The 26204-nt window shown below is 41.7% G+C and overlaps 2 protein-coding genes across 6 annotated transcripts in view; one reads left to right on the plus strand and one right to left on the minus strand.

Annotated features, from left to right (window-relative positions):
• The window catches only part of plxnc1 (plexin C1), a 35070-nt gene extending 20928 nt beyond the window's left edge, over positions 1 to 14142 (plus strand). Inside the window, exons 22-32 of the mRNA XM_024800687.2 lie at positions 125 to 271; positions 2962 to 3130; positions 3551 to 3651; positions 8104 to 8179; positions 8371 to 8405; positions 8533 to 8628; positions 11904 to 12067; positions 12151 to 12298; positions 12451 to 12591; positions 12673 to 12747; positions 13991 to 14142. Coding sequence (XP_024656455.1) covers positions 125 to 271; positions 2962 to 3130; positions 3551 to 3651; positions 8104 to 8179; positions 8371 to 8405; positions 8533 to 8628; positions 11904 to 12067; positions 12151 to 12298; positions 12451 to 12591; positions 12673 to 12747; positions 13991 to 14095 — 1257 coding nt within the window. The 3' untranslated portion in view covers positions 14096 to 14142. The remainder of the gene's footprint in view (positions 1 to 124; positions 272 to 2961; positions 3131 to 3550; positions 3652 to 8103; positions 8180 to 8370; positions 8406 to 8532; positions 8629 to 11903; positions 12068 to 12150; positions 12299 to 12450; positions 12592 to 12672; positions 12748 to 13990) is intronic.
• Positions 14143 to 14291: 149 nt separating this feature from the next.
• Positions 14292 to 24407, minus strand: cep83 (centrosomal protein 83). Of its 5 annotated transcripts, none has more exons than XM_004568831.4 (16): positions 24257 to 24407; positions 23106 to 23312; positions 22772 to 22922; positions 22504 to 22596; positions 21564 to 21695; positions 21208 to 21459; positions 20985 to 21095; positions 20185 to 20299; positions 19798 to 19942; positions 18685 to 18834; positions 18322 to 18397; positions 18043 to 18200; positions 17470 to 17599; positions 16064 to 16167; positions 15407 to 15596; positions 14292 to 14750 (listed from the first exon to the last, which is right to left on the minus strand). In XM_004568831.4, the coding sequence occupies exons 2-16, from the start codon at positions 23303 to 23305 to the stop codon at positions 14616 to 14618; spliced, it is 2142 nt and encodes a 713-aa protein (XP_004568888.1). In that variant the 5' UTR covers positions 23306 to 23312; positions 24257 to 24407; the 3' UTR covers positions 14292 to 14615. The 5 variants fall into 5 exon arrangements, with proteins under 5 accessions (XP_004568888.1, XP_004568884.1, XP_004568886.1 ...); XM_004568827.4 differs by having other exon boundaries at positions 20964 to 21095; XM_004568829.3 differs by lacking the exon at positions 24257 to 24407 and adding an exon at positions 24205 to 24238 and having other exon boundaries at positions 20964 to 21095.
• Positions 24408 to 26204: the final 1797 nt, after the last annotated feature.

Genomic DNA, 26204 nt, shown 5'->3' on the forward strand with positions numbered 1-26204 from the left:
GAGCTATAAGAAGCCACCAATGCTTCTAGCTAAACTTCTCTGCACTGACCAACAAAAGTTTCTTTATAACGTTGCCTCAGCTTCTCTCTTGACAGACTGAGTTCCTGTTTCTGATTTTCCACAGGAAACTGTTGGCCAGCACCTGTTCCTGATGGTTAGCGCCCTCACGCAGCAGATTGCAAAAGGCCCAGTGGATTGTGTCACAGAGAAAGCGCTGTACACGCTCAACGAGGACTGGCTGCTCTGGCAGGCTCAGGACTTCAGCTCGCTGGTACACAACACACTCTGCATAACAAAGTGCATGCACAACTGAGTCACACCGTGCATGAAAGCAATCGTCTGACAGCCCTTCACAAGTTTGGCAGTTGTGCATGTGGAAGCAATATTTAATACTTCCTTATATTAGTTCTGTTTTTGCTCCCTTAGTTTGGTAAGTTCAAACCTTGCTTTAACTTGTTGCTGACATACGGTAACCCAGAAGTCATTTAAATATTCTCTTGTGCATGTGTTGGGGAAAGTGATGGCAAATAAAAGCACAACAGCACACAGCGGTTCTAGATCAACACCCCAAGTGTCCTATTCTAATATGGCATGGGACACTGTCATGTCTTTACTTTGTTTTCAGGGTATCTTTCTAAATTTCTTGGGTGTTGTGCAAGAGACCACTCTTAAAACAGGGCGAGTCAATCACACTAATAAATCTACTGCTTTTGTTTTTTTATTTTCTTTAAGGCTTGTGAACTTGTGAACCACATGAAACTGAAAAACAGCACCCTTTCAGCATGCACGCAAGTGTGATATGTTTGCTGTGGTGACAAGAAACTAGATATAATCCCTTGACGAGCGCCCCAGTGAATGTAGGCCCAACCTGCAACTCTAACAAATGAGACGTTGCACATTGCCAAACAACACACTCGAGGTGCCGTTTAAGGAAGCATGCACTTACACTTCTGATTAAAACATTGAATTCTAGGAAGTGGAAGATCTCTGCGAAACATAGATCAAACACACCAATAAACCCGCATTCTGGTACAACATGCTTTGTGGGACACACCCTACCTGATAAGGTAGAGAAGACACCAGTACTTGCTTGGTTGGACCTAATTTTTTTAATTTGGTTGTTATGGGCAGTAAAATGAACTCAGACCTGGTTTAACACCCAGATTAAAATACTAGGTATGTTTCAGTTTTTAAAATTAACATAGCATAAAATAATGACTATAAAAGGAAACCTGGACAGGTAAATAATACATGTGGTTCATTCAGTAGAGCACATCGCCTACTAATTGATTGGTTGGTGGTTAGAACCACAGCTCCCCTTGTGTGCATGTTATAATAACCTTGTGCAAGGTGCTGAAAACCTAATCGCCCCGATTCATGCATCTGAGATTAATTACTCAGCATCTTAGGAACTTTTTAAGTACTACCGTGTACCATTTTAAATGTAAGGGAGTCAGTGCCTGATTTGGCAATAACATAAAACGTAATAAGAATGTTTGCCCTTAACTGTACTTAAACAATGTAAACGTTTTCTAGATGAACAGTACTGAATTGTTGTTTCTGTTGTTTAGCTTGAAGTACTGAAGAAAGTTGCATCTGAGTCAAATCTGAAGTTGCACCCACAGTCTTGGAATGAGCCAGATTTCGTGAAGCTGTGGTTTCATACAGTCATTTAGTGAATAAAACCCAAGGATGGCATTTTCCTAACCTCAGCTTTGGTTGTTATTTGGTGACAAATCTTTTTTAAAGTTTCAGGGGCTTTAATGTTTTAACGGGAAGCATGAGCACAACCTGCCAGCTGTCTTGTTTTTAATCCCATGTTCGAAAGTAAATGCAGTAGCTTCACATGTTTTTACTTTGACGAGATTCTGATGGATGATAATTTTCTGTACATTTTGCAGTCTATTGACAGTGCATTATAATAGAGCTGGATCATTCTTCAGACTCTTAGATTTTAATCTAATCTGACAAACCACTGTCTCACTTTAGAGCTTATTTCTGTATATTAGATGACACATGCATTAGCCACCAGTTTAAAGGAAATCAGAATAAAGATAAGCCCTTCCTCATTATCTCTGCAAAGAATCAAAGATGCTGTTAAAGATATTGCAGCTTTTCTTTCTTTGAAACTTTTTTTTTTTTTTTAACTCTTAACCAGTTACCAAAAGTTTGCACAATAGGAATTTTTTTGTGATTTGTTGATGAGCATGAATTCAGTTGTGTGCATGCTGGTGGCATTACTTCCAAATGTTGCTTATTTGTGAGTTACTCTGAGCACAAAACTAGATAAAGTTTATCTGTTGTGTTAAGATTGTGGCCACTAAAGAATATTTCATTACTTCTTTTTTTTTTGCCTTGAGAAACTCTTGGGTTGCGTTTGCTGAATTCTTCGGGTGATTATCCATTTGCACTGTGGAGCTGATCTAATCAGTTTTGTAGCATCCTGTTTCTTCTGTCAGCAGTCACATTATTGATAAACACTGGTCATATGGTTCCACTGGTAGCCATACATGCTCACAACATACCTCCACCATTTTTGACAGATGTGGTGTGCTTTGGCTTGAGGTTGTCCTTGAGTGTAACCAGTGATTTGCACCTTGCTGTAAACCCTCTGTATTTCCATTCATGAGAGCATCTCTTGATTGTTGACTTGCTTAGATGTGTCAAAGTTAGCCCACTTTGTATCAACATCTCTTTGGAAATCATATAGAGGTTTGACTGAATAGCTATCAGTTGCAACACTTAGAATCAACTCCATATGGGCATCAGTTTAGCTCATTGGTTTGAAATGGCAACTATACAAAGTTCAATGGGTTCTAGTCGAACCTAGGGCCCTTTACTGTGTGTTTGCCCTTTGCCTGTCTCACTTTCCTGTTAAATTCCCACCTTTCCATTTGTGAAATATTGCTGGTAATCTGGCAATACAGAAATGCTAACGATTACTATTTTTTCTGCTTACAGAAGCTCAAAGTGCTGTTTGCTGTGGGCACTGACGGGGAGGTGAGTGAGCCTCTGGAGGTCATCGTCCTCGACTGCGATACAGTGGAGCAGGTCAAAGAGAAAATTCTGTCCAGCTTCAAGGCCAAGTTTGGTTTCCCCTACAACATTCCCCTGAGGGATGTCTGCATAGGTAGGTATCAGATCCTGCAAGAAGTGATAATAGCATGTCTTTAGCATGTCTTAAGTGATAAGTGATTTGCATCCACCAACCAGGTTTGAAGTGGTATAAAGAGGCAAGGAACAGATACACATACAGAGATTCCTTTATTTACTGAAGCCCTGTATATTTGTTACGTACATTAAAAATCTGCATATTATGTCCAAATTTAGGGCTTAAGAGCTGCAGACAAAGCGGAGAAGCTGCTGACAAAAAGCTATAGAATAAATGTAGCTTACATCTTAAGCATGTTGCACTGTTGAAGATGGTTTGACCTTTTGTTTTTATGCTTTTGCATCAAAATGAACAGTTAGATTATAATATTTACTGCTTATGTTGTCACTGTTCCTTGTTTTACAAACTATCAACACCTTCTGTTACTATTCCCACCAGAGTATGAGAAGAATGGATTATTCCTTCCTCTTGAGGAAGTTGATGCAAGCTCAATGGTTATTGGGGAGGTGACAATGCTCAACACACTCAAACACTACAAGGTGAGGAAATATTATGTATCTCTATCTATCTACCTACCTATCTGTGAAGCATGACCCTGATGGTAAGTGCGTATGTCGGATGTGCCACGCAATGCTCAATTTGTGGGAACAAGTGCAGTTAGCTTGTTAACGTGTTGACGCTGTCCAGCCCCACGCACGGGGCGATCCGCAGTAAATTCTTAACGGAGATTTGCCGCGTTATGGCGTTAATGTCATTTTAACAAGATTAACGCTGACAGCACTAGTGGGAACACAACGCCCGAAAAAAGTTTGCCTTGTAATTGGAAGGTTGCCGGTTTGAGCCCCGGCTCCAACAGTCTCGGTCGTTGTGTCCTTGGGCAAGACACTTCACCCGCTGCCTACTGGTGGTGGTCAGAGGGCCCGGTGGCGCCAGTGTCCGGCAGCCTCGCCTCTGTCAGTGCGCCCCAGGGTGGCTGTGGCTACAATGTAGCTGCCATCACCAGTGTGTGAATGTGTGTGTGAATGGGTGGATGACTGGATATGTAAAGCGCTTTGGGGTCCTTAGGGACTAGTAAAGCGCTATATAAATACAGGCCATTTACAACGAATATGACTGCACATTTACTCCAACATCATCCTAGTGCAAAGACAAGTGGAAGCAGACAAAAACAACTAGCACGCATGCTACAAACTTTACCAGAGTCAGCCTTTAGCACATGATTCTCCTTACGGGGACCTGATATGTTTAATATGCTGCTGAGAATATAGCCCAGAAGAAGCGTATAGTATAGCTTTTATTTTGGAAAGAGCCATTTCTCTGTAAAAACCTCTATTTTCCAAAGATGAGTGATTTCTCGATCAGATAGATTAATTTTTTTATTTTGTTGTTTCAGCAACATTACATTTAAAAACTGTACTTTTGAGTTAAAATATATATTTATCATTTTAATAAATGATAAATTAAAAAGGCATGAACATTTTTTGTATCGAAAAAATATCGAACCGTGACACCAAAGTATCGAACCGAACCGTGAATTTTGTGTATCGTTGCACCCCATATATATTTATATATTGTCTATATGTCAGGTTGGGTCTTAGACTCAACCTCTCTGGGTACGTCTCAGGCCCTCTAAAGTACAGAGGCCTATCTCCCCTCACCACACTCCCTGCCGGTGGCTGATGCCCTCAGACGTTGGTGTGATGGTGGTCCTTGTCGTCTGGGGCTGGGCGCTCATGTATGTACCGGCTCACTCCTGGTGGCCGATTGGCGGGGCCGGGCGCCTGTGGCCCGGCTGGGCTCCTTCCGGGGGGTGGGATGCCCTCAGGCCTCTGGGCCTGAAGCTCGGTCTTCTCTGGCACAACTGGCTGCCGGCAGAGCCCGCGGGCACGCCACTGCAACCCCCTCTGGCCTCTGCTCCGTAGCTGCTGGGTGACCTCTCGTTTGGGGCTCTACTCAGCTCTTCCCAGGAGGGTGGCACGGTTCCCCCCCTTTTGGTGGTCTCCTCGGGTCCTTGTACTCTGGGGCCTCTGGATATCTGGGGCCTGGATCTCCTCCATACCTGCTTCATACCCTGGTGGACGGGGCTATGGCTCCCCACACTCCCTAGCAGATCGTTACATGGAGAAACCTTTGGAATGCAAGCATGCTGATCCACACAGGTATGCACACAGGTGTACACACGGGTGTTCACAGACGCGGACTACACCTTTCTTGGCTGCTGCCTCAAAGCACATTGTGCGCTGTCAATCTTGCGTGCTGCACAATATCGTTTAATATTTAGTATCTACTGTTATCTACTGCTAGCTAGTTTATTGTGATGGTGCTGTTTTTTATTATGTTTCTCTTTGTTGTTTGCTTTCTCTTCTGTTTTTTTTCTCCATACAGGTGATCCAGGTGTTTTGTTTGTTTTTCTTTCTTCCCCCTTTCTCACCGTCTCTTCTCCCCTTTGGTTTTCTTTCTCTCCCTCTCTTTCTTTCATTCTTTCTCCCTGTCCTATCCCCCAGTCATGTCTGTCCTGTTTGTAGCAACCGAAAATAAAATCAATTCATAATTATAATAAAGGTCAATCAAATGGACCAATATGGCAAGGCCATGATGATCCACTTGGTAAAATAAATCCGCTTGGCATCTTTCTTGGCCTTAAGACAACAATTCTGATGGCTAAAGATCCAAACGGGACACAAAAAAAAGAAAAAAAAAAAAAAAGAAAATAAGTAATCAGTCTTGGTATCCGGGAGGGGCTCAGAGTAGAGCAGCTGCTCCTCCGCATCGAAAGGAGCCAGCTGAGGTGGTTCGGGCATCTGACAAGGATGCCTCCTGGGCGCCTCCTGAGTGAGGCGTTCCGGGCATGTCCCACCGGGATGAGGCCCCGGGGCAGACCCAGGACACGCTGGAGAGATTATATGTCTCGGCTGGCCTGGGAACGCCTTGGTGTTCCCCCGGATAAGCTAGAGGAGGTGGCTGGGGAGAGGGAGGTCTGGGCTTCTCTGCTTAGGCTGCTGCCCCCGCGACCCGGCCCCGGATAAAGCGGAAGAGGATGGATGGAATAAGTAATCAGTAAAGTAACGGGATTACTTTTGGGGAGAAGTAATCAGTAATTAGTTACTAATTACTTTTTTCAAGTAACTTAACCAACCCTGACTTTTGGGTTGCTTTGGCTGTACGTTTTGGGTCATTGTCCATCTGTATTATGAAACACCCTCAATATGACTGCTTTTAGCTGGATTTGAGCAGACAGTATGTCACTGAACACCTCAGAATTCATTCAGCTGCTTCTGTCCTGCGTCAGATCATCAATAAACACTGGTGTCCCAGTCCCACTGGCAGCCATGCACACTCAAACCATCCCACTGCCCCCGCCATGTTTTACAGATGATGTGGTATGCTTGAATCATGAGCTGTTCCACGCCTTCTCCATACATTTTCTTGCTATGATTCTGGTTGAGGTTGATCTTGGTTTCATCTGTCTAAAGAATGTTTTTCCAGACCTGTGCTGGCTTTTTTAGATGTTTGTTTTTTGTTGTTTTTTTAGCAAAGTCCAATTTATTCTTTCTCTTCTTGAGGCTTATGAGTGCCTTGCACCTTGCAGTGAACCATCTGTATTTACTTTCATTTTAAAGATGGCTTGTGTCACCTGCATCTAGAGCTCCTTTGACCACACGTTGTCTGTTCACAACAAAATCTTCCAAATGCAAACACCACTCCTCAAATCAACTCCAGTCCTTTTATCTGCTTAATTTATAATGACACGATGAAGGAATTGCCCACATCTGCCCACGAAATAGGCTTTGAATCATTTGTCCAATTACTTTTGATCCTTTTAAAAAGAGGGTGGCATGTGTTAATTAGCTGAAACTCCTAAACTCTTCATCCAATTTGAAAGTGGACCCTCAAATCAAATCAGAGAGTCTGCACATGATGTCGATGTCCATTATATAACTATAGTATAATAATTATTCCAATTATAATTGGAATAATTATTATAATATAATTATATAATAATAATAATATTAATAATATAATGTCATATTATATAATTATAACTATCATTGCAATATATTTCATATTTGGACATAATTTTCAACATGATCCAGGAAGTGGCTATAGGGCTGCACACACTGGTACTGAAAACTCATCACAGGTGCAGTTTGTTTGTTTGTTTGTTTGTTTTTTTGGGGGGGGGGGGGGGTTAGATGACAGATTTCAGTGCCACTGCTTCTGTGCTGAAACCTGGCACTCTGTTTTGAGTCTTTATCCCAAATTTACTAACCTTCCATTTACATTTGCTGTTAAGTTGGACTTTTATTTTGACAACACCAGAAAAGACGAGCTTAATTTGAGCCAAGAGAGGCAGAGAAACAAAGGAAATGGGAAATTCTATCTCACTTTCTCATTACAGCTAATAAGATCAGTAGAGGGGTTTTTTTAACATAAAGGGAAGAAGTCTAGCAGAGGAAGAGTGGTTTTTGATGGTTTCATAATGTTTTTAATGGATCATGGAGTCTGTTTGTGTGACGTCTCTATCAATTATCAGTACCATCACTGTGTGGAAAGAGAGATTGATGCAGAAGCTGGATTTGGAGTCTGGTGCTGGACAATTTACAAAGCAATAATACAACTTAAATAACTCTCTCACACATATAATGAAGAAAGAAAGAAAGAAAGAAAGAAAGAAACAATTTTCAAGTGTGGGGTAACAAGCAACCAGTACAGACCCAGATATCTGGTGGGTGGTTGTGGTTTTGCACGCAGGTAATGAAGAAAATAAAAACTGAAAACACATTAAACACAGATTCTATGACCTCTGCAGGGCAGTTTTAGAAATCCCATTTTGTTTATATAATGCAAAACAATCTTGTAAAGATCATTTATATTGTGGGGTAAAGACCCCAAAATATACAAAATGCAAGGCTTCTTATTCCATAGCAGTTGTTCCATTTAAATTTTAGAAAAAGTACTGTATAAAAATGAACCAGTTTGTCTTCCTGTAGGCTAATGATGGCGGGACAATCAAAGTGCTCTCTAAGAAAACTCATCCTCCTCTGAGCCCACAAGGAAGTGTGAAAGGTAAGAAATACTGAATGCATCAAACTAAAAATTCCACATATGTCTTCATATTTCAAACAAGAGCATTTAATTAAATCCATAAAATTTGTATGTATTAGTCATATGTATATATATATACACACATATGACTAAATAAAATGACTAAATAATTGCTGTTGATCGCTCTCTGATATTTATATTTTCTCATCCAGATGACGAGAATTTCTCGGGAAAATACTTCCATTTGGTAAGAGACAACTTGTGTTATTTTTTGCAATACTGATTCATAAAAAATAATAATTTGGATCACTAATGCTTGGATTCAGATTATAGAACACATGTTGTCTAATCTGTCGGCTGGTGTCTTCATCCAGATCGATCCTGATGTAGATGAAGATCAAACAAAGAACCCAGAGAGGAAGAAGTTAAAGCTAAAGGAAGTACACCTCACCAAGCTGCTCTCTACCAAGGCAAGAGAAACTAGTTACAGCGCTACAGTATGCTTACACAAACAGCCACTAATACAGAACTGATACCAGAATCTCTCTCACAAGGTTACTCATAACCATGTGAGACATGGTTACATGGTTAACCTGGCTACTTTTAGTAACCTTCCCTTTTAACTGTCAGGAAAAATGGTTCTGATGAGAGAAGGTACACAAATGAAACACAAACTAAACAGGAGACTAGCAAAACTTGCTTGTGCCAAAACCAAACGTCCAAAGTCTCTAATTACCATGAGATGTGCAGATTTGAAGAACTCATTTAAAAAGCTTGAAAAAAACAAACAAACAACCTTTCTTCAAAGGAGGGTTGTTTTCTCACCTACTTATTTCTTCTGGGAGATCTGACAGTCATGTTTGTGGACTTTTCATTTGGATGTTCAAAAGCCCAAACACAGAATTTACTTGGAGCAACTCTAAATGGTACTCTGTAGTTTGCACAGCCCCCACATGCATGACTGACAACATGCTCCTGATTAGATGATCAGTGGTGTCCTGTGGGATCTCCTGAGGTCTGAGGTGCAACCTGGTGGTAAACTATTGGGTTTAGGTCAAATGAGCATGGGGAGGTAGTCAATGGTATCAATTCCTTCTTCCTCTAGGACAGGGGTGTTCAACTCCAGGACTCAAAGGCCTAAATCCCTGCAGGTTTTAGATGTGTCCTTGATTCAACACAGCTGATTTAAATGGCTAAATTACCTTCTGAACATGTGTTGAAGTTCTCCAGAGGCCTGGTAATGAACTAATCATTTGATTCAGGTGTGCTGACCTAGGGTGAGATCTAAAACCTGCATGACACTGGCCTTTGAGGCCTGGGGTTGGACACCCCTGCTCTAGGAACTACCGACATACTCTCCCCACAGGCCAGGCATTGTCTTGTACCAGGAGGAACCCAGGACCCACTTCACCAGCATTGGTTGACAGTGACTCCAAGGATTTCTTCTCAGTACCTAATGGCAGTCAGGGTCCTGCTGGATAACCTGTAGAGGTCTCCATGTCCCTTATGGAAATACCACCCCAGGCCATCAATGACCCACAACCAAACTGGTCATACTGAACAATGTTACAGGCAGCATAACGTTCTTCACGGTTTCTCCAGATTCTCTCGTGTCTGTCAAATGTGCTCAGAGTGAACCTGCTCTCATCTGTGAAAAGCACAGGGTGCCAGTGGTGGTACTCTTTAGCAAATGGCACTCGGGCACTAGGGTGAGGAGTAGTGAGCACAGGGCCGACTAGAGGATATTAGGCCCTGAAGTCTGTTTGATTAGAACCTTCTATGGCCCTGTCCAGCTCTCCTACAGTAACTGTCCGTCTCCAGGAATCTCCTCTAGCTAGACCTGGGGCTTAGAGTACGCTTGGGGAGTGTGATTGTGTGTATAGTGTCTCTTTGTGTCTGTCTCCACGTTGGGTGAGTGTTGAGTAATTGCATATGCTCTCGCATGAGGGTGGGAATGGATGCCTGTAAGTCTGTGTCTATATGTCAGGTTGGGTATCAGATGCCACCTCTCTAGGGACATCTCAGGCCCTCCAAGGTATGGAGGTCTATCTCCCCCACCACTTCCCCTGCCATTGGCAGACGCCCTCAGACATCGGTGCGTTGGTGGTTCTTTGTGTCTGGGGATGGGCACCCAGGTACACACCGGCTCACTCCTTGGTGGCTGCTTGTCGGGGCCTGGAGCCTGGGGCTCGCTCGGGCCACTTCGGGGGTGGGGTTCCCTCAGCCTCTCAGCCTGGGGCTCGGTCACTCTGGCACAGCTGGCTGCTGGCGGAGCTCACGGGCACGTCACTGCAACCCCCCCTGGCTTCTGCTCCGCGGCTGCTGAGTGACCCCTCATCTGGGACTCTCCTCAGCTCTTTCTGGGACAGTGGCGCGGCTGCCCCTCTGTTGGTCTTCCTTGGTCTCTTGTGTTCTGAGGGCCTCTGGATGTCTGGAGTTTTGATCTCCTGCTTCATGCCCTGGAGGACGGGGCTGTGGCCCCCCCACACCCTCTAGCAGATCATTACATGAAGGAACCTTTTAAAAAAACAAGCGTGTCCATGCTCACAGGTGTACACATGGGTGCTCACACACACAAACTACACCCTTTTTGGCTCCTACCTCAAAGCACACTGTGCGCTGTCAATATTACGTGCTGCACAATAATGTTTAATATTTAGTATTTACTGTTATATTCCCATATATCATCGTGATGTTGTTTATTATGTTGCTTTTTTTTTCTTCTGCTTGTTTTCTCTTTTTTCTTTTTTAACAGGTGATCCAGATGATTGATATTTGTATTTTTTGTCTGCTTATTTTGTTGGTTTTTGTTTTTTGCCCTTTATGCCCGTCCCTCTTCCCTGCAGTTTTTCTTTCCCTCTTTCTTTCTCCCCTTTCTTTTCCCCAGTCAAATCTGTCCCATATTTAGCAAGTGAAAATAAAACAAAATAAACAATAAAAGGTATATCAAATAGACCATTACGGTAAGGCTGGGATGGTCTATTTGGTAAAGTAAATCCGTTGGGCATCTTTCTTCGCCTTTAGACAATAATTCTGAAAGCAAAAGAGCCAAACGGGACAGGCAAAAACAAAAAAAACAAAAGAAAAAGTAATCTCCTCTACTTTCTTGAAACTGTGCTGGGAGCTGGGAGACACTGCAAACTTTCAGGCAATGGCACGTATTGATGTTCCATCCTGGAGGAGCTGGACTACCTGTGCAACCTCTGTAGGGTCCAGGTATCGCTTCATGGTGCCAGTAGTAACAGTGACACTAGCCAAAACTAGTGAAAAAACTAGGAAAGATGAAATGGGGGACATGCCAGTGGTCAGAGAGTACACTGTTTTAAAAAGTGTACCTTTGATCTTTTTTGCAAGCAGTGTATTTGGGAACCATACCCCAAAAAACAAAAAATAAAAAACAACAAAAAAAAAACGAGATTAATACTGATAAAGGTTATTTACTCTCTCTGAAAATTCCCAGATAAGACCTGAATGATATGATTTTAAAATGTGTTCAGCGGGTTGATTACTGGCTGCAGCCAAATACCTGTCATAGTAAATATGCAGTCTTTCTAACAGAGAGCAGAATCGCCTCTTCTTGTCATTATACCCTCGGACACAGGTCTCCTGACTCTAGGAGGAACTTTATCAAATTGGTTTTCTATCTTAAAATGTAGTAAAACTAACTGAGATGAATGAACAGAAACCAGCTCATTGCATGCTGCTTGTGAAGAAGCTGAGAATGACACTACATTCTCTCTCTTAGGTGGCAGTGCATTCATTTGTGGAGAAACTCTTCAGGTCCATCTGGGGCCTGACACTCAGCAGATCTCCGTTCGCTGTCAAGTACTTCTTTGACTTCTTGGACACTCAGGCGGAAAACATGAAGATCACTGACCCAGATGTCCTGCACATCTGGAAGACCAACAGGTACACGAAATATAAACATCAAAGAGCACTGGCCATAAGCAAATGTCTTAAGATGTTTCATGTTCTCATGTCCTTATCACCAGTTTGCCGCTGCGCTTCTGGATCAACATTCTGAAAAACCCTCAGTTTGTTTTTGACATGGAGAAGACGCCACATATGGACGGCTGCCTGTCCGTCATTGCTCAGGCCTTCATGGACTCCTTTTCTCTGAGTGAGATGCAGCTGGGGAAGGTAAGTACAGCACCGATCTTATCCCTAATTACTATTGCTAAACAAAAGGGTGGGTTTCATTTCGTTATGGAGAAAGCAGTCACACATCTGCAGTTTATTATTTGAGTTTTGCATCTTGCCACATATAATGCTTGATTTTTGCTCCATTTCAGTACGCGCCTACCAACAAGCTCCTCTATGCCAAAGACATTCCCAAGTTTAAACAGGAAGTGAAGATGTACTACAAACAGATAAGAGACCAGTCACCAGTCACGCCCGCAGAATTCAAGGATTTCCTGCACGAAGAGTCAAAGGTGAATCCATTTAGCGCTGATGCAGGAAAATCAAGGGTTTTGGAAATCCCAGCAGTGAACTAAAAGCTGTTTTCTTTTCAGAAACACGAAAATGAATTCAATGAAGCAGCAGCGCTCAAAGAACTCTACAAATTCATAGAGCGATACTTCACAGAGGTCAGTTCTTTTCTTTTCCATCTCTAAAACAGCTTCAACTGCCAGTTTTATGAGGTGAACAGATTAAGAGTAACACATTTCAGTTTGGCCTTGGTTGAGAAGTCTATGTCCTTCAAAAAGAAAACAACAGACATGAACCACACTTAATTTCGAGGAAACACAACCCAGATGAGTGCTCGGTGGATACAAATCACTAGACCGGAGTCAACAAATCAGTGGTACATACAGACAGATGAGAAAACCCAAACTCTTCTCACATTTATAAAGAATAGAAGGAGGAGAGGAGATTATGATATTCATTGGTCAGAAAAATGAAGGGAACACTCGGTTATCACTATATAACCCAGTTAAACTCCAGCGATATAAACAACTGTATATCTATTTTACCAGCTTTCGTGTAAATGAAAGTGAGGTGTACTTGTGATGCAACCCGACCGCTAAAAAGGAAGAGTTTTCTAGGTGGTGGCCTCTGACCGTTTCTCTCTTCTTATCCCTCCTGACTGATTTTTCTCTAGTTCTGCTTTTTGCTTGTGTCACTATTGGTAGCTTCACAGCGTAGGTTTGCCATTTGCCCCATCAGTCAGAGGGGAACCAGTGGCCGTTCTGGTGTTCTCTGGCAAATGTCAATCAAACTGCACAGAGCTAGATGGGAGCACAGTTCCCACTAAGGCTAGGGTCACACTACAGAAAACAGTGGTTACAACAAAAATTGGTCACGGCTTAAATTAAAAAATAAAAAAAATAAAAAAGGGGGGGATAAATGGCAATATGTTATCAAAATACTCTGATCACTGCAAAATGTTAGAAATAACTGAACCGGTCCTCCATAACTCACATCTTATTTGCTTTCCCTTGGACTAAGATGTTGACATTGGTGACTTCACTTGTGAAACCTTGTGACACACAAGGCTGCACCTGCAGAGGAAATGTGTTCAGGCCTGACTTTATCGGGTTATTTCCTGTTCTTGGGTGCAGAGCAGCACTTTTTAAAAACAGATTTCGTTTACTGTTAAAGCTTCAGGCCATTTTAAGAGACCTCAAAGCCTTCTTGAAAAAACATTCCAGAGGCACGGGACTAACAAGCTAAATTGTTCCTAATTTTGTGCCCTGAAATATTTTACAGTTAAAGGCTTATTAAGACAAGTTTTTTGTACACCAGCTTTTTATACTGAGGTTTAAATGACACTTTAAACACTGCATTTTCTAAGGTGTCTTTGTCCCCTTTCGTCTGGCTTTTTTACAGATCAAGCAGAAACTGGACGAGAACGGAGTCCCTGCTGAGCTGAAGGAGCAGCTACAACATGTAAAGCAATCATTTGATGGACTGAAAAGCTGCTCCTGGAGTTGAACCATCTGTCTTTTCTCTAATAGGAATAAGCTGTGAATATCAAGCAAGGGAGTGAACCTCACAGAGGATGTTTCGTTTACCGAAAGCTTTTTGTATCTGATGGACTTTCACTTTCTTCACCAGCGGAGTAATTGTTGTTAAAACTCATGAACCCAAATGCACAATGATTCCAGCCAAAGACATGTCAGGCACAAGGTTAATGTACAAATATTTTAATACAGTTCAAGTCTGTATCATCATTGTGCAACGTAGTCCGTAGTGTCATCTGTATGACTCCTCTGTATTTTTTCCCCCAACACAATGGCTTTATAACAAATGTAAACAAGTTTCTTATTACAAAATCCAGCCCTGAGGATATCATGTGAAAAAGTGCCAAGGTATCACATTTTAGACATATAAAATGTGGAATTCTTCCAATAAATGTTTTATTTTTATACAAACACAGTCCGCTTGATTTGAAAGCAGGATGTCATCTCAAACTGTGCTCGTACTTGAAGCCCCATGGGAAGTAGAAACAGTGTCAGAGTTCAGGCTGGGGTGTGGTGCTCCGATCTCTTTGTACCAGAGAGCCCAGTTCCTCCAACTGCTGCTGCTGGGCACTTTCCAGATTCTCCAGCCTCTGACGCAACAGAGAGAATTGAGAACCATGATCTTCCTGAGAGGAGAAAAGGATGCGGGGAGGCAAAGAAAGAGATGCAAGGAGAAGTTATAACATTATAGAGACTGCTAAATGAACTCTGCAACATAGAGTCAACTGAACACAGCTGAAGCGCCAACAATTCCGATCCTGTGTGATCGCAGAGTGCAAGCAGCAGTGTGTTTCAGGAGAACAAGCACTAGACTCTTCATTAGGTGCTCTGTCTGCAGTTTTAAAGTGAATCCTAAAATCCACCATGAGCCAGAAAAGCATAAAGTCGAGTTAATATGAGCGTTCTCATCACAATGTGTTAGTAGCCTGCCAGTGCACTCTCTATGGCCTGTCAGTGTAAATTGACATAGTGCTTTACTACTCTGACCACTCATTGCACTTTTCATCCAATCACATATATGTTCATCAACCCTTATATACCTATAGTGGACACGGACAACCTAACGAGCCACAGCTGCCTCAGAAAGAGCGGATAAACAGGCCATTATAATAATCCGTAGTACTGGGCAACAGTCTGAAGCCACAGCAACAGTTCCACAGGCTTTCTGAAGCTCTTTCAAACTTTCAAAGAAATGTTGGTTAAGCCGTTTAATACTGAGCTTTGAATCATTCAAGCAAAAAAAGGAATCTAACCAAAGAGATGAAGTGTACAAGACACTCACTGGGTTGTTACCAAACTGTCCCTCAGACCCGAGGAAGACGAAGGGGGCCTGTGAAGAGGTCAGGAACGCAGGGCCTGCACTGAAGGGGCCCTGACCGCCAAGCAGGAGGCGCCGAAACTCATTGTGACGCCTCTGCAGCTCCTTCAGCCGTTTGTTCACTTGAGCTTGCTCCTGTGAGAACAATAAACGCCTGCACACGAGAGAAAAGAGCATACTGACATCGAGCCCCCGTAAAGTCAGTGTGGCTTCATCATTCAAGGCCAAAAAGTAAAAAAATCCATATTGTGAGCCATTTCCTAATGAAACAGTAGAGTGCGGTGTCTCAAAAGTTGATTTGAACACATCATCTTGTAATAATAAGAAATCTGAAATGATTCTGTGTTCTCCAAATTGGCAAACACTGAGCCATCCGACTTCAAACTCGGCAGATGCATTGCTGGCGAACTGAGCAAATGCGGTTTTGGCTAAAAGCTAAGTTGTCAAGTGACTCCTCTGGTGTTATACACTGGCTTTTTGTGTTTGTAGTTTTATTGAAAACTGCTCCTCCAATCTAATAGGGCCACTGTTACAGAAATCATCTTGTCAAAAATAAAAACAAAGCAACCCGAGTTACACTCTCCAGGCTGCACAGTTTTTAAAAAAGGCGATCACAATTACTTTTTAACTGCAGCAGCTTCCAGTTCCAGCTCCTCAATCTTGGCCTCCAGCAACTGGATTTTATCCTGCAGTCTCTTCTCTTTGTTCTCTGTCAGCGTTTTTCTCTAAACACACAAAGACACACAGACACAGATAGATTAGCTGCTTTCTCTGTTAAAACTCCTAACAATGTTAAAGTGCAAACAAACATTAAAAGGTCCTCAAGTCTTCTTGTGAACATGTGTGTTAAAAATGTTTATTTATGACTGAAAAACAGCACAAAGAAATGTCTGAAAAAAAACAAAAAAAACGTTAAAAGCATATGGACCTATGCACATGCAACCCCTGGAAATCACCAGGGGTTGCATGTGCATTAATGACAGATTTTTGTGTTTTTCCTTTTGTTTTAAAGAACACAGATACAAAAAAATGGAATAATGATTTTTTTTCTTTCCTAACTTCAGGCATATTTTTTCTATTGGATTAAGTTGGTCTGCCTGCATCAACAGAAGCTTTACAACTGTTCATGCATCAATACAACTTGTGCAGCAAACCTACTTCCTATCTGTTAAATGACAAAAACCCTCAGCAGTACATTTACTGCTGAGGTAATGACGCCCACATGGTTACTTATATAGCACATGAGTGGGGAAATGTGGTTTACAAGTTTCATCTGAATAACACTGGGGGGAAAAAAAGTTTCATCGGCCTCACCTCCTTGGCTAACACAGATTCACTGCTTTCGTCCAGTCATCCATGAATTACATCACGTAATTCAGCTTTTTTTCTTTTTTAATCAGTTCTGTCACAAACATCAATTCCCTTTTTTTCACATTTGTTTTTCACTTCTTTTGTTGCATATTTTCTGTTTCCAAAAGGCACACTTCTTTCACTTTTCTGTTCTGATGCTTTGACATCTACCAGTTAACTAAAAGTTTTCCTTCCTTATAGTTTTGCTGACACATGCTCGAAATTTCAGACACAGCAGACTGAACAGCCAACCGATTACTTTCTTGCAGGAACTATATGAGCATTTTTCATGTTACGACAGACAGTTTTCTAGCTCGGCCCGTGCTTCCTTTAACACAGCCAGGTGCAGAAGCCTGTTAAAAACTGCAAACTCTGTTAGCTGTAGACTGTGTTGCTTATTCAGTTTTAGTACTGAAAATTAGAGGACAATTACATAAATTTGTGCTTCACTTGATAGGGGGGAAAAAATGGAGCATAAATTAATTTTTTTTTTTTACTTTTTGAATAATTTATAAAGCCAGAATTTTCAGCTGATAAACAAAAGAAATGTGTCATATCTGTGATGTGTTGTCAGTCTCAAGATTAGGAAAAAGCTTGAATGATTATAATCCACATGTGGTGATTTTACTGTTTTTGCCAGGGTGTGCCGTAAAAGGCAGGGAATGAAGAAGCGGTACCTTCTTTTGAGCCACCGCTGCCCTCTGCAGTTTGTCTTTGACCTGAGAATATTTCTGCTGCAGCTCAGCCTCTCGCTCCTGCAGCTTGTGCTTCTCCTCCAACCACTCGATACGACGCTCCTCCACCAACCTGCGGAAGGAACAGACAGAAAGAGGATGTGAAAGGAGCAAAAAGCCACTAAATTCATGTTAAAATGTTTTGAGTGGTCACTCAGACTTGAAAAGTGCCATATGAGAGTGAGTACATGTTAAACAAGGGTTGTCAAACATAAGGTCTGGGAGCCACACTAAGCCCGCCAAAGACTCCCATTAGTCGTCTTAGTTCTTTCTTACAATTTGAGAGCAGATAGTCGCACTGTAAGACTTTTCTTTATCGTGTAGAAAAACTGAAATGTATTGTTGCATACATTATAACAAACTACCTCAGGGATCAAATGTGTAGTAAAGAATTCTTTACACTGACAGAACGGGGTGTTTCACTGGTCGGTCCTCTTCAAAGTGGGCTATATGTGGCCTACCATGTAAAATGAGCTTGACATCCCTGTGTTAGACTGGGCAACTGTGCGGGTGTACCTCTCTGCCTCGTGCTGGCTCCTCTCTGCCTGTGCCCGGGCTGTCCTCAGCTCCTCCCTCACTCTGTCCAGTGTTTCTCTCAGTCGTCGGTTCGTCTCCATCATGTCACTTTCAGAGTGAGACAGCGCCTCCATCTGCACACCAAGTTCCTGGTTTTGCTGTTGTGTCAAACAAACAGTAATTATTACTGCAGGCATAAAAACTACCACTGTTTGTTTTGGGTTTTTTTGTTTGTTTAGTGTCCAAATAAGACTTTATGGTTGGTTGGTTGTGTCTTACTTGATGCAAATCAGCAATTTCTGCTTTCTGCCTCTCCAGCTCCTCAAGCTGTGAGCTCTGCTGCTGTACCTTAGTCCTATGAGATAAAATAAAAAAGGTATCAGACAAAAACAACATTTAAAAAAAGCAAGAAAAAAGTCTCCAGGTTCTACGCCTGACACATATTTTAGTAGCTGACCACAAAATAGGAATAGAAAGTGAAAGATGATAAAAAGAAAATCAAGATCAATCATAGAAAGTTCAACATGTCACAACCCCAGTTCTACTTTTATGCAAGTTTCAGATATCATACAGCTACTCCTCATGCCCCAGTTTTGCCCTCTTACTAATGTAACTGTGGTTGTCTTGCAGCACAAACCTGACCTCAGGTTTTGCAGCTCTCTGCGTGCTGTCTCTTCACCCTGCTGGGTGCTGCGGAGTCGCTCCTCCCACTCCTCCTTCTGGGCTTGATCTGAGGCATCATGCAGCGCCCTCTGCTGTTCTAGTGCTGCAAGACGGTTCTCCAACTCTAACCTAGCAACATCAAATTGAAGAAAAGGGGTGAGATAGACTCTGTGCACCTTAGCATATGCTACTTTCGTTGGGGAAACTCCTGTATAGCGCCTTGTTTCCAGTGTGATATTCGCTCCTTGTTTGGTTTTCCAAAACAAGTCAACCAAATGGATGAATCAAGCGGCGATTTACATTTCACAACATGTCTTGGGCATTTACTGAATATATCTGTAGATGATGTACATCGACTTGTCGATATTTTCCCCCCGCACCTCAGAGGAAAAGAGAGAAAAGATTAAAAGGTTATATTTCTCAGTATTTGTTTACTTGCAATTTTGAAGGTAAGTCACAACATAACCTTTGTTAACCAGCAATCATTCATTTATTTTTTTCTGTGGCTTTTTTTCACAGTTTGTTGACATGGTGTGTAGGTCTGTACTTGACTAGCTGATATATACACATAACGGGGGAAACCTTTGACTATTGTTCACCTGTAGTTTGAATGCTGAGCATTTGCTTGTTTAAATCATAAGAACTGTCACTACACAGAGATGTGCTTCTGTATGTGAACAATGTGTCTTCTGATTTTGTAATGCAGGCTCTGCTTGTGTTGAGTGATGTAAACAACCAATCAATCTACTCTCTTCAAACATCAAAATTGATCATTTGATTTTTTTTTATGACACAGCAATGGTGAGTGTTCCCACCTTCTGCTCTTTGTAACTTAACGTAATCTTTCCGTTTTCGTGTTTTGGACATGATTTTGGAGTCCATCTTCCCAGTAGCAATTGACCGCAAAATAAAGCTACCGGAAATGTACAACCCTACATCCGGCCTTAAAACAGGAAGTTAGCATTTTCTCGTGCACAGAGATCAACAAACAAGGAAGCTTCAATAACTGATGGTGTAACATTGTTAACAGGTGGTTTCAAACTGCAAGAATACATCCAAATCACACATCGGACATATGAAGGCGACTCTCACTTTTCCTCATGCAGGGCTGCCATCTTACGGAACTCTTCCTCTCGAGCAGACTGCACCCTTCTGACCATCTCCCTCTCCTTTTCCACCAAGACTTCCTTGTGTCGTTCAACCGCTGCATTTAGCACCTCCACGTCTGCCTGCAGACCTGAGACAGAGTTACTGGGTTTGAGGGTGATAAAGGCTTTCCAGTCTTAGAGAATGAGTAGATTTATTTTCCATCAGAGCTCTTCTTTATCTCAGGAAAAAGAAACTATCCATATGGTTTTCAGACATTTACAATACAAAGTCAAGTTAAAGTGGGGTATGAAGACAGTTTTCTTGCATATTTCTGGCATGCTCTTTTACGTGAGAGAGCTGGATGAATGTGAAAAGAGAAGAGACCCATACCATCAATCTGTCCCTGCAGGGTGTCTCTCTCTCTCTCCACCTCCCCTTTAGAACGTGAACACTCCAGTTTGACGCTGGCTATTTCCAGCTTATGCGAATGCCTCAGGCTTTCAATCTGATGCACAAAAAACATGTCAGATAGCCCTTTATTTCCCCCCCAAAAAAACTTCTTAACACAAATGTAAATAGCGAGATATTACAACTGGGCTCATCAGGCACTCTTTTTGGCTGCAGTGGTTATTATTATATTTACATGCTTCCAGCTACCGTTTTTGCTCGATGACAGCTCGTACTTTTCGAGTCTCCTTTTTCTCCCTGCAGCACGGACTACACTGCCCATGAGGCTACATTCTTTAGGGCTACGCCTGTAACACTCTGCCTATTGCCTTCAAATTAAATAATTTTTCAAATAATTTTTTAAAATATTTCTTCAGGTCATTATGTAAGTAGGGGTGACATGGGCCGCGAGATTGAGACACAGACATTAGAGCCTCCTAATGCGTGTTTTGTTTGGGTTTCCACCGGCGTGAAATTACCAAAAATAGAGAGGGCATAGCCTTATATATAAAACAGGAAAAGACCACCATGTAATCCATTTTTTTTAAATAAAGTAACTGTATTCTGAATACCACCCCTTTAAACAGTAATAAAGTAATTGTAACGGGATACAGTTACTCATATTTTGTATTTTAAATACGTAACGGCGCTACATGTATTCTGTTGCTCCCCAACACTGTCCATTGTCAGAGTTCAGGGTCAGAGACCAAAGAACAGTGTACCTGAGAGGTGAGAGAGCTGACCTCTCTCTCAGCTTTGTGCAGTCTCCCGGTGAGCTGGCTGTTCTGCTCATGGCACTGGTGAAGCTCGCTCTCCATACGCTCCAGCTGCAGACGCAACGACTGGCGCTCCGCCTGTCACATCAACCAATCAGATCCATCAGTTATGATGAACACAAATACTCCCAAAAAAGGAAATCTGATCACTCTGCAGCTATGTTTATTATAATGACATGAAATGAGCCACCTCCAGTGACTTCAGTGCAGCCTGAGACTCTGTCAGCTGTCTGATCTGGATGCGCTGGACATTCTCAGCCTGCTGACCCGAATTTTCCTTCTGGGCTCTAAGCTCGGCCACCTCTGCCTCCAACCCCTTCAGCCGTAGGTGGAGCTGAGCTTTCTCTCTCAGAAGGGCCTCTACTCGTTTCCCATCACGCAGCGCATCTGAACCTTGATACTGAGCCACCAGCTCCTCTCTGTCCTTCTCCAGACGGGAGACCTGATAGTACAATAATACAAGTTTAAGAACTTATTTATTTAGACGTGGGTGAGTCACAACAAATTAAAATCATGCCACCGCTCACTGCACACAAACCAGCCCACCTCCGCCTCATAGCGGATCTTCCTTTCCTCCAGCACACGAGCGTGTTCCTCTCTCTGATGGTCAAACTGGGACTTGAGAAATGTGTACTCATACCGCAGCTTGTTGTACTCAGACCTGTACTTCTCCGTCTCCTAGAAGAAAGAACATGGAAATTAGCTGCTCTTTCCTTTACTAAGGCTTTAAAGGACCTTTAAAACTCTTGTTGCTATGGACTTTATATGCACAGATTCAGTAGAAGTGTTAAATAGCCCAGCAATTTCATTTTTCACTATAACCCATTTATGGCCATTTAGTCACGTGCATTATCATCAACAAACTAAGAAAAATGATGTAAAAACAGTTCACATGAAATAGCATCTTGTTCCAGTACTTCCAATTATACTGATTCCCCCCCGAATGCAAAATCTCCCAAGTGAAGAAATACATTAGCATTCAGGGTTGTGGGTGGACATTGTGAAATAAAACAAAAATGTGATAATGTCATCATCAGGACTTAGGAAAAGAAAATCCCAATGCATTTACACCGGGCCGCTTAAAGCAACACTGGATGCTGTTGTTAAACTACAACATCCTGAATATGGACTACAAGCAGAGACATACTGCCTTGTGCAGTTTTAATGTCTTGCTTCATGCATGCTGTATATAAAGCCAACCCCAGTGTATGATTATGACTTTATTGCAGATGCTGGACTGGAAATGAAATGGCTGTTACTTTCAGTTTAGCTTGGATCATTTATTCATTTTTTACTAACGTGACGCTTTTGAGTGCCTTAACAGATATATTAATTATAATAATGGCAGCTGAGACCTTTGAATGACATTTTTCAAGCTATAAAATAAATATATTTTTATGCCTTTCTTGTTTTCTCTTCTGAACATCTGGGGATTTTGCAAAGTTGTTTCTCTTTCATTTGCAAAAAACTAATCAGAGTGCCTGACCTCCTCCAGCTTGTTGAATCGGTCTCTGACTGGAGCCTCCATCTCCTGCTGCACCTGAGCTCTGAGCAACTCCAGCCGCTGAGGGGTCATCACCTTTTAAACACATAAGCACACACACATTTTCATCCAGAAAGATTACGATGAGAAATAAATGTCACTTTATTTGGGTGTCTTTAATATTTAGGAATGTGCAAATCTTACAGGGAACAAAAGCAAGAACGTTAATCTTCACTATCTAAGACTTCCCCTGATCTTGGGGGTGGTGTACCTGCAGACGAAGCTCTTCCAGCTCCCTGGCTTTGTCCAGCAGCTCTCCACGCAGCTCGGCCAACAGCAGTTGCAGTTTCTCCTGCTCAGACTGTTTGTCACTCAGCAGGCGCTTCAGCTCAGCCTGTGCCCGTGTGTACTCATCCTGCAGGCTGCACAACGGACAAAGAAGAGAATAACCAAAATTTGCCCCTGACACATTTATTACAATCTTCTGTCCTCTCTAAAGTTTCCCCATTTTTAGCAGTGTTGGTAAGAAGATAGCATTTTTGTTTCCAAGTGATCCCTACACAGACATATAGTGTCATTAAGTATCAAATAAAATTTGTTTTCACCTGGTATGTTCCGCCTTTAATGTCTGGTAATTTTTCCTGTGGTTCTCACTCTTCATTCTCTCGTCGATCAGCATCTTCTGCAGCTCCATCTCTGCTCCCCCCAATCCAGTTGACAACCCCAGCATGGCTGCGGGCTTCCCCATCCCCGGTTCCAAGTTTGGCAGATGAGGAGCCGACTGACCAAGGGTGGAGGAGGTCATCTCACCTCTACAGGAAAGATCCCAAAACAAGAAGAGACAAAAATTAAATAAATAAATACATTTTTAAAAAGGTTGGGTAAACCAAGCAAAGGAACAGAGGTTTTCAAAAAATCTCTTCCTTTGTAATGGTAATAAAACTGCCTGCAGTGTAGTAAAGCCAGAGATGACTTGGTGGCTTTGTTGTCAGTTAGTAACCATGGTGGCTTTAAGAAGAACCTCCCCAGCTACTTATTAAAATCACAGCCTCTTAGCATTGAAAGCTCTGCATCTGTCTCAAGTGATTAGCTGGCTGCTGGCTCTGCTGCGGATACCAGGGGCCGTGATTGCCACTGCTACATCACTTCAGCCTCAAGCACCCCGACTAATCCTAAAATAATTTCAGACTATTGCCAGTTGGTCAGAAATTAAAGAAATGAAAATAGCAGAACCATGAACTCTGGTAGTTGGTGAAAGGTCTTCGAAATTAGCTCTGTACAAAACAGCTACAGCTAATATTACAAATTCTATTATTGAATTATATTTCAAAACATGTTCCCCTGACATTGTCCACCGTTTATTTTAAATATCGCGCCGCAAAACATGCTAACTAGCCGCCTAGCCGCTCCAGTGGGTCCGTTATCGGACACTTACTACTTCCGCCGTTTTCTTTTTATCTTCTGTGGAAAATACTGTGCTTCACTGCCCATGATTAACACTGGCATTCTAGCTACATTTCTAACGAAAACAGGCGTCACTGAAATCAATCTTACGCGGTTCTTTAAGCTGTTGTCTACAAGCTATCGTTGGTTGGCCATGTACCAATGGACAATGCTAGCTCTAACTTATTAACATGGGTAATAATAAGTAGACGTTCTTGCACATTTGTAGTTCTAGCGACGGAATAGAAACCCATAAAGTACCGTTACAGTATTTTCCCCAGATGTGAGAAGGTGGTTGCCGAACAGCACTTACCTCCCGAGTTTGAGACTTTTTTCTTACTTCCTTATTAGCTATTTGTTTTGCTAGCTGGCTAATCTGTAAACTACAAACTGTGGGGTCATGGGTAGTGTTTTCCAACGTATTTCTCGCGAGATTGAGTCCAACTTGCGCGACACTTCTTTCTAAAGGAATTATCATTAATCATGTTCCCTACCGTCTATTTACCGACATAAGCAAACATATTAAACATAGCATCGGAAATCTCTGCCTTTTAATGTATCCGTCTTTTATATACATTCTGAGGCACCAATATATATCTGTATTTTAATTTTATATTTAGAAACAAAGCTGGTGATAAAGGAGAAGCAGACGGGATACAACTCGTCAGCAGAAACCAGCAGCTTCAGGTTCATTATGAGTTCATTATGTTACTTCACAGTGATGGCTTGTTGCGTCCTTGTTTAAGCATTTGTCACAGTTTAGTGCAAAAGCTTTGAAACAAGCGTTCTTTTCCTGTCCAGCACGTCCAGCAGACAAAGGAACAGGACGAGAAACTAGCAAGAGATCAGAAGGAACACTCGCTTTTTGTTGTAAACAGTTATAAATAGTTGCAAATATATTAATAAACTTTCATTATTTAATTATTGAAAAACATCTACCTTTTGTGTGCTTTTTTTTCCTATATTGCCAAATGTATATAATGACAACTATTTATTTAGCTCTGTTTGCGGCATAGTTTTTTAAGTCTAGTTCCCAAATCGTTTAATAGTAAATTATTTTAATTTTCATTTGTATGTTTTATTGAGTGGTTTTATGTCTGTATTGGCAGTGAACATTTATTGTACTTTCTAAGTGGCTTCAAAATCCCTCGGTCAATCTGGGCGCGGTCAATCACTGCGACGCGCTGTTGTACTTATATTTTAAAAGATCAACTAAATAAACTTGTCTGATTTCACACGCACGTCTGCCGTTGCGAAAACTGTATATCTGACTCCAAAATCAGGGACAAAATGGCTGGAAAATGGATTTCAACCTTCCCCGGTTAAACTGGTACAGTGGGTGATACTTCAGTTCTTCCAACAAACAGCATTGCTCGGATCCTTCAGCGTCTTTGTCTAAATCTTTATCCCTGACCCTTTCAGAGAAAAACTCGAATTTCAAGGCGTCACGTCCTCATCGTTGTTCCTTATTTCCGCCCTTCTCCACGCCTCTCTCTGCGGACCTTTAAGTAAAGGACTGCTCCGCGGTTGTTGTGGGGTGGCAGTGGCATAGCACTTAGGTCGAAGGGCTATCAACCGGTATTCCGGGGTTCGAGACCACCTTTCTCCACTACCTTCCCCTTTATGCGACCGTAACCAAGTTGAGTCGTTTTTTTGTTTTTGTTTTTTCAAATTTAACACACGTTTGTTTTGTTTTGTTGTTGTTGTTGTTTTATTAGTAATATTAACATACAAACAAAATGCACACATTCAGAGAATAACCATTCCTTACATATTAGCAACTTTCATGCATAGGAAAAAGATAATATAAAGATGGGGTCACATAATTTAACAGATTATTAACTCTCTAAATCAAAATCTTCCACAAAGGAAACAAAAAAAAGCAGCCTTTTCCTTTCTAACTAAGGTCAAAGATTCAACCAACAGGTTTAAGTCGTTTTTCCAGTAAGCCTATGTTGGTTTGGTCTTAAAAAAACGACATTTATGTATAAATTGCTTGTACAAGATTAATAACACATTAACAACATAATTAGCTTTCTTTTCTTTCAAAAACACTCCAAAACATTATCATATTTAAGGTAAATTGGGTCATTTGAATCCCACTGGAATAAAGCCAGGTATGAAAATCCAACCAAAATATTTGTATAAAATTGCACAAAAAGAATAGATGGTCCAAATCCTCCTCTTCTGTTTCACAAAATACACAATTACCAGTTTCTATTTTGAATCTATCACCAAGGAGTCTATTTGTCAGGTAAATT

Source organism: Maylandia zebra, linkage group LG17 (genome assembly GCF_041146795.1).
Source record: "Maylandia zebra isolate NMK-2024a linkage group LG17, Mzebra_GT3a, whole genome shotgun sequence".
Lineage (NCBI taxonomy): Eukaryota > Metazoa > Chordata > Actinopteri > Cichliformes > Cichlidae > Maylandia > Maylandia zebra.

Bases quoted from the DNA above. Each gene is read 5' to 3' on its own strand.
- cep83 (XM_004568827.4), bottom strand. From the start codon at position 23,305: ATGACCTCCTCCACCCTTGGTCAGTCGGCTCCTCATCTGCCAAACTTG. The intron at 19,943-20,184 runs GTATGGGTCTCT...ACTCTGTCTCAG, and splicing joins CCTGCAGGGACAGATTGATG to GTCTGCAGGCAGACGTGGAG. The intron at 14,751-15,406 runs GTGAGTGTCTTG...TTCTCCTCTCAG, and splicing joins GACAGTTTGGTAACAACCCA to GAAGATCATGGTTCTCAATT.